Source organism: Stegostoma tigrinum, chromosome 14 (assembly GCF_030684315.1).
Source record: "Stegostoma tigrinum isolate sSteTig4 chromosome 14, sSteTig4.hap1, whole genome shotgun sequence".
NCBI classification, from domain to species: domain Eukaryota; kingdom Metazoa; phylum Chordata; class Chondrichthyes; order Orectolobiformes; family Stegostomatidae; genus Stegostoma; species Stegostoma tigrinum.
In genome coordinates this window covers 73,383,749-73,401,995 of record NC_081367.1, presented here as the reverse complement: position 1 = coordinate 73,401,995, position 18,247 = coordinate 73,383,749, and the positions used below count along the sequence as shown (strand labels likewise).

At 45.2% G+C, this 18,247-nt stretch overlaps 2 protein-coding genes across 5 annotated transcripts in view; both read right to left on the bottom strand.

The window, feature by feature from the left end:
• atr (ATR serine/threonine kinase) overlaps nucleotides 1-3,303 on the bottom strand; it is a 90,394-nt gene extending 87,091 nt beyond the window's left edge. For all 4 annotated transcript variants that reach the window (XM_048541529.2, XM_048541530.2, XM_048541533.2 and 1 more), the window contains exon 1: nucleotides 3,145-3,303. In XM_048541529.2, coding sequence (XP_048397486.2) covers nucleotides 3,145-3,203 — 59 coding nt within the window. In that variant the 5' untranslated portion in view covers nucleotides 3,204-3,303. The remainder of the gene's footprint in view (nucleotides 1-3,144) is intronic.
• Nucleotides 3,304-15,813: 12,510 nt separating this feature from the next.
• paqr9 (progestin and adipoQ receptor family member 9) lies at nucleotides 15,814-16,797 on the bottom strand. The gene has a single exon (XM_048541652.1). It carries the CDS (start codon nucleotides 16,795-16,797, stop codon nucleotides 15,814-15,816), a length of 984 nt encoding a protein of 327 aa, XP_048397609.1.
• Between the last annotated feature and the right edge of the window lie 1,450 nt (nucleotides 16,798-18,247).

Here is an 18,247-nt window from a genome sequence, read left to right as displayed (position 1 = left end):
TGGTTTAGGACAGTTAAAAAAGAGACAACCTCAGTGTAAGGACTTTTCAACTAAAGTTCCAGACTGTAAAGTTAAATTCCTGAAATGGTCTCCATAAGTCTCCAAAGAGAACATTCAGATTCTGAAAACAGGGTCAATGATCTACAACTAATTAAATTAAACCTTTTGGTGTGATATAGAAGAGGATTCTCTATTGTCCCACAAAGGAGGGTTTCTTTTGGGATTAATGGATATTTTTAACCAAAAATGTGTTTCGAAGTCTATAAGTTGGTTATATGTTTAAGTAGTTTTTTTTTAATCTAACCTATTTTTCTAATCAACCTGTCAGAGATGTTACTAAACATCTTTGGAGGAGATGGGATTTGAACTGAGCCTCCAGGTCCAGGTGTAAGGACATGACCACTGTGCAACAATGTTTATTCAAGTTTATTTTCATTTCTTTCTCCTAATAAAATCTGAGTCCACAGTATTTCATGTTTGGTTGAGGTTTTTGCAAAGATTTGTAGCACAGATTGTGGATGAAGTTGTTGACTTGCTCGCTGAGGCAGCTTGTTTCCTTTCAGACATTTAGTCACCATGTTAGGTAGCATCGTCAGTGAGTCCTCTAATGAAGCGATGTTGTTCTACTCTGCTCAGAATTTATACTGTCTGTCCGTTACCGTGAGTTGTGTCATTTCCAGTTTTGTTCTCTATGGATTTGTACACAGAGTCCAATTCCACATGTTTGTTGATTTCATTCTGGGTTGAGAACTATGCCTCTAGGAATTCCCATGCGCATCTATGTTTGGCTTGGGCTATTATAGTTACATTGTCCCAATTAAATTGATGGCCTTCATTGTCCGAGTGTACCCGATATTGAGGAAAGTTCATTGTGTCGTTTTCATGCTAGCTGATGTTCATGTATTCTGATGGCTAGCTTCCTTCCAGTCTGTCTGATGGAATGTTTATGGCAGTCATTGCGTGGTATTTTGTCAATTAGGCTGGTTCTGCATGTCGTGAGTATGGGGTCAATCCTTGTGAGTGTTTGTCATCGTGAGGCTATGGACTTGTGTGCTTCTGTGATTCCTAGTGGTCATAGGAGTCTTGTTGTCAGTTCTGCTATTTTCTTGATGTAGGGCAGTGCGGCCAGTGTGATAGAGCATAGTGTCCTCTTGTTGTGTATTTAGTAGGCACCTGTGGATGAAATTGCAGGGATATCCATTCATAGCAAAGATTTGGTATACAGAAACCACAGCGTCCACAGCAAGAACACCAAAGTCCACAAACAAAGCTGTGTTAGGGCACTATTTAAAAATGGGCCACCACTCACTGCAGCATGCCAGGACTACACAGGAAACAGAAAGAGCATCTATACAAAATATTGAATATGAGATTAACTGCAATTTCTGCCATCGAAATGTTGGGAACATCAAAACCATTTTCTCTAACCACTTCAGCTATCTTCATTTCACCATCACAACTTTCGCCACTACTTGAAGCTAAATCAGCCTGTTGTTAACCCAAACATCTTATTTCATCCTGATCAAGGCTTTCAACTTATCTTCCCACCTCTAAGAAGGAAGCTAACACAACAATGTGTCGTTGAAATCCTCAATTACATCATTGTGAATTTCACCTATTCCACTGCTCCTCAAACTGCTTTGTGCCTCTGATCCCTTATCAGATCCTATTTTTCTCCAACTTTTCTGTCTTTTTTGTCTGACATCAACATTCTTCCTACTTCTTGGACGCTGTAAGACTTGCTTACCACAACCTTGGAACAGTACATTACTTTACCACCAATTAAGTACGTGTTCAAAAGCTGTCAACACCACAGCCAATTCTCATGCAACAAAATCATACACTGTAGCATGATATTCGGGGGAGGCGATGGCCTAGTGGTATTATCGCTGAGTGACCTAGGTAGCATTCTGGGGATTCAGGTTCAAAGTCTGCCATGGCAGATGGTGGAACTGGAAAGCTATAAAAATCAGGAATTAAGAATTTTACAACGACCATGAATTCATTGTCAATTTGTGCAAAACCCATCTGGTTCATCCGTGCCCTTTAGGGAAGGAAGCTAAATCCAGATCCACAGTAACGTGGTTGACTCCCATCTTGGCAATTAGAGGTCGGCAATAAATGTTAGCCTAGCTAGTGGTGCCTCTATTCCACGAATGAACTTGTTAAAAAATTCACTAAATCATTTGTTTTGGAGATGTTATTCAATGGATATGTACTGACTACACATCAGAGAGAATTCCTAAGGTCTCCTTCAACAGAGTCCCACTGGATATTTTGGCATACAATTTAAAAAAACCTAAGGTTTCAGTTCAACTTCTCATCTAAAAGATACTTCCAACAGTATTGGAGCTTCTCAGGCTAGATTTTGCACACACAATCTGCAACAAGCCATGATCCCACACGCAAGTGACACTTAGGTGATGAAGCCCCAGCTATGATGTCGTGCCAGACATGATCTAAACAAGTGAAATTATAAAGCACATTTGAAGGGCTCTTGCAGTGCAGTGGCCCAGCAGGCTTGGGTTCGAGTCCCACCTGTGCCAGAGATATATCATAACATCTCAGAACAGGTTGATGCTCAGCATCATTTTGTCTCTCAGATTTATGTTTGATTCGTATTAGAAATAAGGGCTCACTGCCTAAAAATTGTGTGCTGTGCTTCCCTTCATTTCATCTGATGAAGGTGTAACATTCCAAAAGCTTATGCTTCAAATAAACCTGTCAGACTATAATCTATGTCATGTGATATCTGACTTAGAAACAAAATAACATGCTGCATTGAAATGACCAAGGGTCAATATCCCTGTACCATCAATCAAATATATATTTTTTCACCAGTAGCAGGCAGTAAAATCTAAAGCATGGACAAAAGTATTAACTAGGGTAGGGTCGATGGACCCAATGGCCTTCCTATTTCTTATGAGATTTTAAACTGTGTAAGAGCATTTCAAATAAAAGACACTTCACATTCGACAATAAATCAATCGAATATTATGCATGTGAATGAGAGAGATTTGAAGAGTTCATCCGGAAGCTGTCAGTGGAGGTCCCCAGGACAGAGGAGACGGTTCTGGAAGGTCCTGAGGCCGGGGCCTAGTCTCTGCTCCACGACAGGGGAGCGAAGGCACGAAAGCAGCTCACCTCTCCAGCTCCCGCAGAGCCGGCAAGATGGAGGCCATCTCCAGGCCCTGTTCACACATCCTGACAAATACTCCCGCCTCCCGAAGGCAGTGGACGGTTTCGCCTTAAAATTATTCACGTTCGCCCAGCGCGGTCCCAAAACCGCGCCACCGGCCTGGCCCCGCCCACTGGGAGGGGGGGGGGGGCAAGCCGATCACAGGCTTCGCCCAATCGATGCGCAGGACGTTGCGATCGCTGACCGCGCCCTATCCGTGCGTGAGGCGGGGCGTTCGCTGACCTCGCCCAATCGGAGCACAGGGCGTGGCGTTCACTGACCACGCCCGTTGCACGGCACGGGGCAGGGCGCACCAAGAGCCCACCTACGCGGGCCAGGGGGTGGGGAAACCACTGTCCCCGTTGGGCGAGGTGGGCGAAGGAAGTGCAGCCCCACCTTGGAGCCGCCACGGTCCACTCAGAAATAAGGGCGCGGTTTCGGTCACCTGCGACCCCGCCCATGTCCCGACAACCCGTCGGTGACAACTCTTTCCCCCCCGCCAAAACCAGGTCGCTTGGAGCCCTCTGATTGGTTTGGCCTAACGTCCCCGGATTGGCTCCACGGTGGGAGCAATCTGATTGGTTCAAGCCTTGGGGCTGTCGCACCTGCGTGTTCCCCGGCGCATGCGCTAAGTTTGAATGCGGTCGGGAGCGGGAGGATCGGTTATGGTCAAAATTCGACGGATGCGGAAGCAGGCTACTCGGCCCATTGAGTCCATTGTGGGCCTTAGACCCACCTCTCTGTACCAGCTCCCTGTTCAGGGTTTGACTGAAGATCTGTGGCTGGGGCCTTGGTTGTAGATGTTGGTGTGTTCGCCCGAGCTGGGAGGTTTGATAGCAGACGTTTGGCCCACTTACTGGGTGACGTCCTCAGTGCGATGGAGCCTCGCGTGAGGTGCTGTTGTCTTGAGCCATTTCGAATTGCTGCTTCCAGTAGCTACCGGTGCCGGTTGTGCGTTGTAATGGTCGGCACACCGGGTCTAATTCAATGTCTTTGCTGATGGCATCCACAAACGAATGCCTAGCCTCCAAGAATTCGCTGGCTGGCCTCTGGTTGACCTATGACAGTGGTATTGTCCCAGTTGAGAGTGTGGTTTTTCTCGTCTGTGTGTATTGAAAACCAGGGACATCTGGTCGAGTTATTTATTTGCTAGCTGTTGTTTGTGGATGCAGATTACTAGCCTGTTTGTCCCATGTAGTGTTTTATGCAGGCGCTCCACATGGCAGTCTTTCACTCTGGTCAGTTGCTATCTTAATGTGGCTGCCAGTTTGTGTGCTGGCATGATTCCTAGCAGTCTGAGTAGTCTGGCTATCAATTCTAAGGTGTTCTTTATTTATGGTATAGTGGTTATTGTTTTGGGTTTTGTTGCCAATTGGCTAGGGATCTGTGGAGGAAGCTGCGGAGGTATCCATTCCTGTTAAAGACTTTATAGAGGTATTCTTCTTCCTTCTGCAGATTGGGTGTGCTGCAGTGTGTTGTGGCCCTTTTGGACCAGGTCCTCATGCAGCTCCTGTTGTGTGACAAAAAACAGAAATTGCTGGAAAAGCTCAGCAGGTCAGGTAGCATCTGTGAAGAAAAGAAATCAGAGTTAATGTTTGTGTGAGTTGTGTCGTTGCCATAATAGTTTAAGACCTGGTCAGTCTCTGTGAATTTCCTGTGCACTTTTGTAGTGAAGTCACCGTTCACTTTTCTTTGCACCATCACATCCAGGAATGGGAGTTTGTTGTTAAGACCATAAGACATAGGAGTGAAAGTAAGGCCATTCGGCCCATCAAGTCCACTCTGCCATTTAATCATGGCTGATGGGCATTTCAACTCCACTTCCCTGAACTCTCCCTGTAGCCCTTGATTCCTTGTGAGATCAAGAACTTATCGATCTCTGCCTTGAAGGCATCTAACGTCCTGGCCTCCACTATGCTCCGTGGCAATGAATTCCACAGGCCCACCAGTTGTTGTTTTCCTCTTCTCTAGTAAATTTGATCCGTCTGAGTATGGTGTTGTTGAGTCAGTGGGTGTTTTCAATTTCTGATCTTTTCATAGTTACAAGTGTCATCCGTGTGTCTGATGCAAAGCTTGGGTTGGATCTGTGGGTGGATGGTTGTTCCAGTCTTTCCGTGACTACCTCCGGTATCAGTCCAGAGATGGATGAGCCCATGGGAATCCTGTTGATCTGCTCATATCTCTTGCCTTCGAAAGTAAAGTGTGTTGCTAAGGATAAGTCCAGTAGTTTGAGTACACAGTGTTTGTTGATCTGTTCCTTGTTTTGCCATCTCCTGTGTTTGTTTAGTGGGTTGGATATGGCTTCTTTGGCCAGGTTTTTGTCAATTGATATAAACACTGCTGTTATATCAAGCGAGATCATCACTTCTTTGTCTATTTTAGTGTTCTTGATGTTGTCCAGGAATTCTTGTGTTGGTTGTACGAAGTGTCTTGAACTACTGATTAGATGTTTAAGCTTTTATTGTAGTTCCTTGGCTAATTTGTGTGATGGGGTTCCTGGTAAAGCCACAATTGGTCTGAGGGCTATGTCAGGCTTGTGGAAGTTGGCCAGTCCGTAGAATCTTGGATTGTTGTTGCCTTCAGGTTTCATTCCTTGTAATTCTATATTTGTTATCTGTCCCGTTTTGTGTTTGTTCTGTAGTGTATTGGCTATTCCGTTTGTTAGTTGTGGGGTCCCACTCCCTCTGTTGGTAGTTTTGTGTATCTGTAAGTAGTTCTACAACTTTTTGTATGTAGTCAGTTTTGTTCATTGCCATAGTCATTCTGCCTTTATCATCGGGAACGATGATGTTTTTGTCCTTTTTTGAGGTTCTTCAGGGCACCCCTTTCCTCTTTGTTAAGTATGTTCATTTGTGTTCCCCTTGTCGGTAGGTTCTGCCTGATCATTGATAATAAAATGTGAGGCTGGATGAACACAGCAGGCCAAGCAGCATCTCAGGAGCACAAAAGCTGACGTTTCGGGCCTAGACCCTTCATCAGAGAGGGGGATGGGGTGAGGGTTCTGGAATAAATAGGGAGAGAGGGGGAGGCGGACCGAAGATGGAGAGAAAAGAAGATAGGTGGAGAGGCATTCTCCAGCATCTGCAGTTCCCATTATCTCTGTCTGATCATTGTTGTGTTTCTTTGTTTAGTCCGTTGTTTTTGAGTGTGGACTCTAGTGCTGCCAGGAAGTCTTTTTTTCAGCAGTTGCAGTTCAGTCTTTTGATTAGTACTAGTTTTTTTTCTGTATCTGTGAGCAGTCTGTTGGAGAGGTACCTTATCCATTTGTCAGTCATGTGTGTCCTCTGTCATTGGTCAATTTAGTCATTTTTTTCTGTAGTGCTGTTTTCGTTTCTGTGTGTGGGGTTCAGTTCTGTGTTATTGTGATGGCCCATTTGATTCTCGTAGTCCATGCCTGATTGGTCGCTTTTGAAATTATCGACTCTTGGCGCATGATTTCTTGTTTGTACTTGTGGGGTCAGTAACAGGCATCTATGATCATGACTTGTATCATCCTGCAGCCATTCTGTCTGGCTGTTTCTCTGGCATGTGGGTTATTTACTGAGATCATGGGAACTGCAGATGCTGGAGAATCCAGGATAACAAAGTGTGAGGCTGGATGAACACAGCAGGCCAAGCAGCATCTCAGGAGCACAAAAGCTGACGTTTCGGGCCTAGACCCTTCATCAGAGAGCTTTTCTTGGGAGTGGAATGCCTCATCCTGGGAGCAGATGCGGCGGAGGAAAAGGAATTGGGAATAGGGGATGGAATTTTTGCAGGGGGTTGGGTGGGAGGAGGTGTATTCTAGGTAGCTGTGGGAGTCGGTGGGCTTGAAGGGTCTAGGCCCGAAACGTCACCTTTTGTGCTCCTGAGATGCTGCTTGGCCTGCTGTGTTCATCCAGCTCCACACTTTGTTATCTTGGATTATTTACTGGTTGTCTGTACCTTAAGTACGGATGTTGTAGTTGTTTGTTGTGGCACTCGTGTAGGAATGTGAGTTGTTGATATGTGGTGCTTGTTCGGTTCACACAGGATTCCTACTTCCTTGTTTGGTTTAGCGTTTCATGCCTATAGGTATTTAGGGTTTGAGTGAAGATTTGTAGCTGGGGTGCTGGTTGTAGATGTTGGCGTGTTCACCAAGCTGGAAGGTTTGATAGCAGACGTTTCGTCCCCCTTACTAGGTGACATCCTAAGTGCTGTGGAGTCTCCCGTGAGGCGCTGTTGTCTTGTGCCAGTTCAAGTTTATATGGTCCGGCTTTTGCTGATTCTGGTTCTGGATGCGGTGGTGGAAAGAAAACAGAATGGTGATATTACTACAAAAGTGTACAGGAAATCTACACATACTGACAAAGTCTTTCACTATCACGGCAACCACCCCCACTCACACAAGAGGAGCTGCATTAGGACCCTGTTGAAAAGGGCTGCTACGCACTGCAGCACACCCAATCTGCAGAAGGAAGAAGAAGAACACCTCTACAAGGTCTTCACCAGGAATGGATACCTCCACAGCTTCATCCACAGATGCCTAGCCAACACACAATCAGGGGACACAAAACCCAAAACAATAACCACAATACCATACCATGTATAAAAAAACACCTCAGAACAGACAGCCAGACTACTCAGACCACTAGGAACCATGACAGCACACAAACCGGCAGCCACACTAAGATAGCAATTGACCAGAGTGAAAGACCCAATAGATACCATGGACATAACGGATGTGGTTTACAAGATGCCATGCGGAGACTGCACAAAACACTACATGGGACAAACAGGCAGACAACTAGCGACGCACATCCACAAACACCAGCTAGCAACTAAACAACATGACCAGATATCCTTGGTTTCAATGCATACAGATTAGAGAAACCACACTTTCAACTGGGACAACACTTCTCACATTGGACAAGTCAAACAGAGGACAGCCAGGGAAGTCGTGGAGGCTAGGCATTCGTCTGCAGACTCCATCAACAAACACATTGAATTAGACTTGGTACACTGACCATTACACGCACAGCCGGAACCAGCACCTACTGGAAGCAGCAAAAACCAGACCATGTAAATCCCAAATGGCACAAGACAACAGGGCCTCACAGGAGTCTCCACAGCACTGAGGATGTCACCTAGTAAGGGGACGAAGCATTTGCTATCACACCTCCCAGCTCAGCAAACACACCAGCACCTACAACTATATCCCTGTATTCCCATGGCTAACCCACTCAATCTGCAAATCCCTGGACACTATGGACAATTTAGCATGGTCAATCCACCCTAACCTGCACATCTTTGAGCTGTGGGAGGAAACAGGATTCAGAGGAAACCCATGCAGACATGGGGAGAATGTGCAAACTCCATGCAGACAGGCACCTGAGGGTGGAATTGAACCTGGATCCCTGGTGCTGTGATGCAGCAGCGATAACTAGTTAGCCAGCTGATGTGTTTTTGCACCGCTTTCTGTTTTTATTTTGGATCACTAGCATGGCCAGAAAATGAATTGGATTTGTCATATAAGTGGCCATAACAGCAGGTCAGAGATTAGACTACCTACAGCGTGGAAACAGGCCCTTTGGCCCAACAAGTCCACACCACCCCTTGAAGCATCCCACCCAGACCCATCCCCCTGTAACCCACACAGCCCTGAACACTACGGGCAATTTAGCATAGTTGATCCACCTAGTCTGCACATCTTTGGACTGTGGGAGGAAACCGGAGTACCTGGAGGAAACTCACGCAGATAACAGACAATAGACAATAGGTGCTGGAGTAGGCCATTCGGCCCTTCGAGCCAGCACCACCATTCATTATGATAATGGCTGATCATCCACAATCTCTATCCGGTTCCTGCCTTATGCCCATAACCCGTGATTCCACTATCGTTAAGAGCTCTATCCATCTCTTTCTTGAAACTATCCAGAGACTTGGCCTCCACTGCCTTCTGGGGCAGAGCATTCCATATGTCCACTACTCTGGGTGAAGAAGTTTTTCCTCAACTCTGTTCTAAATGGCCTACCCCTTATTTTTAAACTGTGTCCTCTGGTTCTGGACTCACCCATCAGCGGAAACATGCTTCCTGCCTTCAGAGTGTCCAATCCCTTAATCTTATATGTCTCAATCAGATCCCCTCTCATCCTTCTAAACTCAAGCGTATACAAGCCCAGTTGCTCCAATCTTTCAACATGTGATAGTCCTGCCATTCGAGGAATTGACCTCGTGAACCTACGCTGCACTCCCTCAATAGCAAGAATGTCCTTCCTCAAATTTGGAGACCAAAACTGCACACAATATTCCAGGTGCAGTCTCACCAGGGCCCTGTACAGCTGCAGAAGGACCTCTTTGCTCCTATACTCAATTCCTCTTGTATGAAGGCCAGCATGCTATTAGCTTTCTTCACTGCCTGCAGTTGCTATTAGCTTTCTTCACTGCCTGCGGGGAGAACGTACAAACTCCACACAGACAGCCACCCAAGGCTGAAATCAAACCCAGGTCCCTGGCACTGTGAGGCTGCAGTGCTAACCACTGAGCCACCATGAGGAGCCTTGCAGCAAGTAACCTATTCCTGACCAGTGTTCCCTTCTGAGGCCCTTGCATTGCAGCAACTTGCAGAATCAGAAGTCAATGCTATGATCAGCATGCCCATCACTGTGCGTGAAACATCAGAGTGGATTCTGACTCCCCAAAGCCTATCCACCATCTACAAAGCACATGTCAGGGGTGTGATGGACAACTCCTCACTGGCCTGGATGGGTCCAACAATACTCAGGATGTTTGTCACCCTGCAGGACAAAGCAGCACAGTCAATTGACGCCATAATCTATAAACATTCAGTCCCTACATCACCAACACTCAATAACAGCGGTGTGTACTAGTTAGAAGATGCACTGCAGAAATTCACTAAAGCTCCTCAGCACCTTCCAAACCCAAAGCCTCTTACAGTGAGAAGGACAAGGGCAGCAGATACATGGAAACACTGCCTCCTGTAAGTTCCCCTCTCAGCCGTCACCATCCTAACTTGGAAATATATCACCGTTCAGTCAGTGTCACTGGGTCAAAATCCTGAAATTCCCTCCCTAATAACAGTGTGTGTATCTATACCAAATGGACTGCACTGGTTCAAGAAGGTAGTTCACCTTCACCTTGGATGGGTCAGAAATTCTAGCCCAGCAAACAACACCCACATCCAGTGGCAATGACTAATAGTAAAAAAAATTATGTATGTGTTAATATCTGGACCTCTGTGTGATTCATGAGTTCTACATATTTCCTTTATTCATGAGATATTGGTTTTGCTGACAAGGTAACGATTTATTGCCTGTCCCTAAACAGCTTAGATAAAACTGAGTGATTCACTAAGGCATTTCAAAGGGATTTTAAGAGTCAAACACATTGCTACATGTCAGGAGTCATTCCTAATCCAGCCCAGGCAAGGATGGCAGATTTTCTTCCCTGTAGGACATTGTATTTTTGTAATAGTCTATGATTACCATTACCAATATCAGTTTTACATTCAAGTCATGAATAGTGTTGAGCAATTAACTAACAAATTGTCTCCACCCACCACCAAACTCCTCCACTTGCCCGAACCCATCTTCACTCATTTCTGTGGATAGACTGGCCATCAATATCTACTACAAACCCACTGATTCCCACAGCTATCTGAACTATACATCCTCCTATCCTGCTTCCTGTAAAGACTCCATCCCATTCTCAGACCACAGTATCTCTCTCCTCCGTTGTGGGAGAAACCCAACATACAAGTGCAAAAATTTAGGCTGAAGCATTTGTAAACACCTTCAACCCAAAGTGCAGAGTGGATGCCTCGTAAAGTTGTTGATTTGCTCACCAAGCTGGCTTATTGATCAGATGTTTCGTCACCATGCTGGGTGTTATCGTCAGTGGAGCATCAAATGAAGCAATGTCATTCTACTCCGGTTGGAATTTATACTGTCTGGTCTGTTATGGTAAGTAGTATCATGTCCGGTTTTGATCTGTATGAGCTTAAGACTATAAGACATAGGAGTAGAAGTAAGGCCATTCGGCCCATCACATGCACTCCGCCATTTAAATCATGGCTAATGGACATTTCAACTTCACTTCCCTGCACTCTCCCCGTAGCCCTTGATTCCTTGTGAGATCAAGAATTTATCGATCTCTGCCTTGAAGGCATCTAATGTCCCAGCCTCCACTGCTCTCCGTGGCAATGAATTCCACAGGCCCACCACTCTCTGGCTGAAGAAATGTCTCCTCATTTCCGTTTTAAATTTACCCCCTCTAATTCTAAGGCTGTGCCCACAGGTCCTAGTCTCCCCGCCTAAAAGAAACAACTTCCCAGCATCTACCCTTTCTAAGCCATACATTATCTTGTAAGTTTCTATTAGATCACCCCTCAACCTTCTAAACTCTAATGAATACAATCCTAGGATCCTTAGCCGTTCATCGCACGTTAAAGCTATATTGTATATGGTGTCCAATTCTATATGTTTGTTGATTACATTATTGGTGAAAAAAGGGAGCAGAATGGGTCGGAGTTAATGATAGAATAAATGATAGAGCCTGGAGAGAAGAGCAGTTGGATAAACAAAGGAAATGATAACGATTTGAGATAATGGGAACTGCAGATGCTGGAGAATCCAGGATAACAAAGTGTGGAGCTGGGTGAACACAGCAGACCAAGCAGCATCTCAGGAGCACAAAAGCTGACGTTTCAGATGAAGTGTCTAGATCCGAAACGTCAGCTTTTATGCTCCTGAGATGCTGCTTGTCCTGCTGTGTTCATCCAGCTCCACACTTTGTTATCTTAAATGATAATGATTTGGCTAGGAGGGTGAATAGCTGTTAATGGCAGGGACTGCTAGTGAAGTAACAATGGGTAGTGTGTAATAGCAGGCCATGTGATAATAAGGCCTGGTATGTGGGATAGGGGGTGGGGACATGGGAGAGTTTAGGCCCTAAAATTATTGTATTTGATATTGAGTGTGGAGGGCTGCAGGGTCCCCAAGTGGATAATGAGGTGTTGTTCTTCCAGCTTGTGTTGAACTTTGCTGGAGCACTGCAGCAAACCTGAGGCAGAGATGTTGGCCAGGGAACTGGGTGGCGCATTAAAGTAGCAGGCAACTGGAAGCTCACGGTCTTTTTTGCGAGCAGAACGTAGATGTTCTGCAAAGCAGTCAGCCAGTCTATGCTTCGTTTCCCCAGTGTAGAGGAAACCAAATTGCGAATGCAGTAGACTAGATTCTGGGAAGTACAGGTGAAGTGTTGCTTCACCTGGAAGGTATGTTTGTGCCCTTGGATACTGGGGAGGGAGGAGGTAAATGGGCAGGTGTTGAACCTTCACCAGTTTCAGGGGAAGGTGCCATGGGGCTGTAGGAGGTGTTGAGTGTGAAGGAAGAGTGGACCAGGATGTCCCGGAGGGAGCTGTCCCTGCAGTAGGCAGACTTGGGAGTGGACGGGAGTATGTGTCTGTTGGTGGCATCTTGCTGGAGGTGGCAGAAACGGTGTCTGATGATCTTATGGGTGTGGATGTTGGTGGGATGGTAGGTGAGGATAAGGGGAAACCTATCACTGTTGCAGGAGGGAAGAGACGGGGTGAGGGCGGAAGTGCAGGAGATGGGTCGGACCCTGTTGAGGGCCCTATCAACAACGGTGCTGCAGAATCCTTGGTTGAGGAAGAAGATGGACATTTTGGAGGCTCCCTAGTTGAAGTTGGCCTCATCTGAATGTATGCAACATAGATGGATGACCAGAGAGAATGGGATGGAGTCTTTACAGGAAGCAGGATATTACAATGTGTAGTCCAGGTAGCTGTGGATATCAGTGGGTTTGTAATAGATATTAGTGGCCAGTCTATCCCCAGAAATGAGTGAAGATGGGTTTGGCCAAGTGGAGAAGTATGGTGGTGGGTGGAGACAATTCAGGTCTTTGCTCCAGGAAGAAGCGGAGAGTCCTAAGACCCTCCTGGTGGGGAATGGATGTGTAAAGGGATTGCACATCCATGGTAAAGAGGAGGTGGCTGGAATCTGCAAACAGGAAGTTTTGAAAGCAGGGTAAAATGTCAGAGGAATCATGGATATATGTGGGCAGGAATTGGACCAAGAGGAGAGAAGACGGAGTCAAGGCAGGAAGAGATGAGTTCTGTGGGGCAGGAGCAGGCTGAAACAATGGATCTGCCTGGACAGGCCTGTTTGTGGATTTTTGGCAGGAGGTAGAAGTGAGCTGTGCCAGGGCTGGGGGACTATCAGCTTGGAGGCAGTGGGCATGGGGCGGGGGGGGAGTGTGGGGGAATCACCAGGTGAAATGAGATCAGTTACCACAGTTGATACAATGGCCTGATGTGTCATGGTAGAGTCATGGTCCAGGGAAGATAGGAGAAGTATCTGAGAGCTGGTGCTCGGTCTCTGCAATGTAGAGATCAGTACGCCGGACTACAACAGCATCACCCTTATCAGCAGGCTTAATAACAAAGTAAGGGCTGGATCTAAGCACATAGAGTGCAGTCAGTTTGGAGGGAGATAGTTGGATTGGGTGAGGAGGGGGGTGGAGAAATTGACGTGACCAATATCATGTCAACAGTTCTGAATGAACAGATCAAGTGCAGGTACAAGGCTGAAGGGAGGGTGTTGAAACTGGGCGAGGGGGTCTGCGGGGCGGCTAGAGGACTCTTGTCCAAAGAAATGGGCACAGAGGCGAAGACAGCGAAATAAGAGTTTGATGTTATGTCATGCCCAAAATTTGTTAAGTTGGGGATGCAGGGGAATAAAGCTGAGACCATGGCTGTGTACAGAACGTTCAGCATTGGAGAGCAGCAGGTTGGGTGGGGGGGGGATCAGAAGGAAGGAGAGAGGAAGGTTCGAGAAAACCATGTGTATCTCTGAGTTGTTGTATTTTGTGGGTCTTGATGCCTGAAAGGAAAAGAATAAGTATCTTGTTAGCATGATGGATGAGCCAGAGGATGAAGCGGAACTGTGGAACGGTACAACCCTGAGCAAGTGTGATGCGATGCTGTTGGAGAGAATAGGAGAGAGTATGCATCTGATGCCACATGGCAGTGTTGCCAGGCCTGCTGAGTTTTTCCAGCAACTTCTGCTTTTGTTCCTGATTTACAGCATCCTTAGTTGTTCGGTTTTTCCACTACTTTGTTAGGTCTTCTATAAATATCTGAGGAATCTTCTCCTATCGATTGTTGTATTTTTGGCTGAGATATGATGTGAATGAAAGTTGTTTCTTATGCAAAAACGAAAATTAATTTCCTACTCATGTTGCAGTTTCACTCAAACTCAAGAACGTAAAGAATGAGCAAGAGTAGGGCAGTTTTTCAGATTAGCCTACACTGCCTTTCATTGCTAGGAACAAAACCAGAAGTTGCTGGAGAAACTCAACAGGTCTTGCTGCCTCTGTGAAGAAAAATTCAGAATTAACACTTCGGGTCCAGTGACCTTTCTTCAGAATGAGTCGATGTTCATTGTGATCATGATTGAACTTCTGCATCAACTTCCCTCTGTCCCCATAAAGTCCAAAATTGTAGTAAACTCATTCACGAATGTACCCAATAACAAAGTATCCATAATTCTCTGGGGCAGAGAATTGTAAAGATTCACAATCTGAATAAAGAAATAGCTGACCCCATATTCTGATGCTTTTATTGAATCCCTCCCTACAGTGTGGAAACAGGCCCTCCGGCCCAACAAGTCCACACCAACCCTCACAGCATCCCACCCAGACCCATTTTCCCGATCACCCACCCAATCTACACATCCTTGAACACTATAGATAATTTAGCATGGCCAATCCACCATAACCTGCACATCTTTGGACTGTGGGAGGAAACCAGAGCACCCAGAGGAAACCCACGTAGACGCAGGAAGAATGTGCAAACTCCACACAGGTAGTTGCCCAAGGCTGGAATTGAACCCAGGTCCCTGGCACTGTGAGGCAGTAGTGCTAACCATCTCAATGTGATCATTTTTCATTATTCTAAGTATCATGGTATATACGTTCAATTTAATGAGCACACCCTTCCCAGCCCAGAAATTAATCCACTGAACTTTCATTGCACTGCCCCCGAGCGAATCATATCTGTCCTTTGTGTATGGAGATCAAAATTGTTCACATTACTGCACGGTAAGTCTCAAAAATGTCTATAATTTTACCGATACTTCCTTTGTCTTATTCTCCAATCGTGTCTTAATAAAGGATGAGCGATCATCTGCTAAAGAAAGACTGAGCCTGCTGGGGCGGGGATCACAATACTCAAGGCACTTACAGTTGAATAATATCTGAAAATAATAGATAGTACAGACTGCATTCTAATGAAAAGAATTTGCCAATTAAATTCTCATGTGAGACGCAAGCTAAGTGCAGAAAGAACACTTTTGCAGAACACCTCTTAAGAATACAGGAAGGCATAAGAGGAGATTAAATGAGCCGTCTTGCTGTACATCATGCAAAATTTAACCTCTATTATAAATTACTTTGACCCACTCCGATAAACATTTTCATCTCTGCTATTCGAAAATCTGCAAATTTTAAAAGATGATGAAATATGGGAAAAAAGTGCTGTATTCCTGGAAGCAGGCAAAGTGGGCTAGATTCATAATTTTCTTGTGGCAAGGATCATCAACTTAGAAACTTTTAAAATTCTATATGTAAACAGGCGACTGCTAAGCAATTCCTTTAATTACCAGTAAAAAGCTCAGTAACAAAAGGACCATTGCTCCCACTGTGTCAGCAAAGTTTGGGATGATTACTGGAGACTTGACAAAAGTGTTGAACCCATATTCCAAATAACACAGTTGATCATAAACAGTCAGGAAACTAAACAAATGGAACCATTGATGGCTCTGTCCTATCACATCAAACTGACCCGGCCAAAACCTCTCTGGAATTCTGCTCGTATTAAACATAATCGCGAACAGAAGCCAGGTGCACTGTCTCCAAAAATGAAAAAATATGTGTGGATTTTTTAAAGGAAAGTCAAAATAAAAAATATCTATGAATATGGGCACTGACACGCTGAGTGGAATGAGAAACACGATTGCTCTGACTGTGTAGCGATGTTGTGCCCAGTCAATACAACTCTTGCAAATAAGAATAGTGCAAATAACGAGCAACGATAAAGTCCCAGGAATACAGAAACCAGAATAAAATTTGACCACATCAGTGTATTCTGAACATTGTCCACTCTCTTCCAGCAGAACAGGGTTCATGACGGTCAGGAATGGGAATATATAGTAGTAACAGGCGATAGTGGATCCAAACCCATAAACGTTGAAGGCGACGTAATCCATGTAGTGGAAGATGTATCGGAGCTGCTGTGAGAGAGTGTTAAATAAATGTGCGGCGCAGCTTTCAGCAAAGATAGTTATGACCCCAAATGCAAAGCACCACATCGGTAAAAGGAATGGATGATCATAGCAAACCTCCTCGTTCTTGAAGAGTAATTGATCAAAGCGATACAGGAAAAATAGCAATGGGATGCAATGAGTCCAAAAGTTAAATGTTTCGTTTGTGGGTTGCAGGACAGAACGCAAGCACTCGGCGACTGTAGAATTCGGCCTTCGGTATCTTGTAACGATAAAGCATTCACGCATTTCCCTGGGTATTTCTTCACAAGCAAAGAAATCGATCCTCTGCCTTCGATACATCCTGCTTGTTATTTGCAATTAACGATGACAATTGATCAGAAAAGTTCCTTCTCCCTCCAGCGCTAGGTGGCCATGACGCTGTTTTGTGTTTACACCGTGTAACCACAAAAGGTGCACAGGCGCGGAATTGGCAAGGCATCTGTTCACAGCAACATTGTGGAGAGGGTGAGAGCCTGGGGGCAGGTACATCCCGCAGAGCTGTGATGTGCACTTTGTTACCAGACTGTCCGTTGTGATGTCACAAAAGATGTTGAACAAATTCTTCACAAACTTTTGAAAGCTCCGAGGCTGGGCGTTGCATATTTTATTCTCTTGTACTCCGTTGCCAACGATTATTGACTGGAATAATAAAGGCTAACGGCAGAAAGGCCAGCGCAGTTCCGATATTTGAAAGCGACAGGGAGGGATTCACATCACGTCGGTCTTACTGTCCGCACAGATGCTTTCTCAGTGTTAGACCCTGCACAGGGATCAAGGAGTTAATCCGATTGCTCGATTAAAAGCAAAATACTGGAACTCTGAAATAAAAATTACAATATGCTGGAGACACTCAGTAAGTCTGTATGTAGAAGCGTGATGCGGGAGTCGAAATGTTAACACTGTTTCTCTCGCCACAGATGACCTGCTGAGTTTGTCCAGCATTCTCTGTTCTTTTTTATATTCGATTGCCCCTTTGTCTCACTGAGCCCAATGTTGGTGAAGACTCGGCTCTTCAGTTACAGACTGGAGATGCAAGCTAAGGCTCCCTGGATTGTAATACTGACTTAAACACACCCTTTACTCACTGCCCACAGGTGACCTTGGGACAGGTTTATGAAATCATGAGGGGGCATGGACAGGGTGAATAGTCAAGCTCTTTTCCCCAGGCTAGGGGAGTGCAAAACCAGAGGGTGTAGGTTCAAGGTGAGAGGGTACAGATTGAAAGGAGACCTGAGGGGCAACTTTTTCATGCAGAAGGTGTTGTGTGTAGGGAGTCGGCTGCCAGAGGAAGTGATGGAGGCTGGTACTATTACAACATTTAAAAGGCACCTGGATGGGTATATGAATGGGAAGCATTTAGAAGGATATGGGCCAAACGCTGGAAAATGGGACTAGATTAATTTAGGATATCTGGTCAGCATGGATGAGTTGGACTGTAGGGTTTCCGTGCTGTACAACTCTGTGACTTATATCAGTATCACAGATGTCAAACTGACATTGAAAATTAAACAAGAAAATGCAAGAGACCAAATATTTTAACTCTTTGTCTTGACTGCAATAATGTATTTACAAAATACACAGCAACTGTGCCAAGCAGAACATTTTTTCTCTGAGTTTTTTCCACATCTTTAACAAATTAATTATTTGGTTCTTTCCTTTTTTTAATGGAAGACTGAAACAGCAAGCTTCCAAACAAACATAAATAGAAAATGCTGGAGAAACATCCGTCAGTCTCTGTGGAGAGATAAAC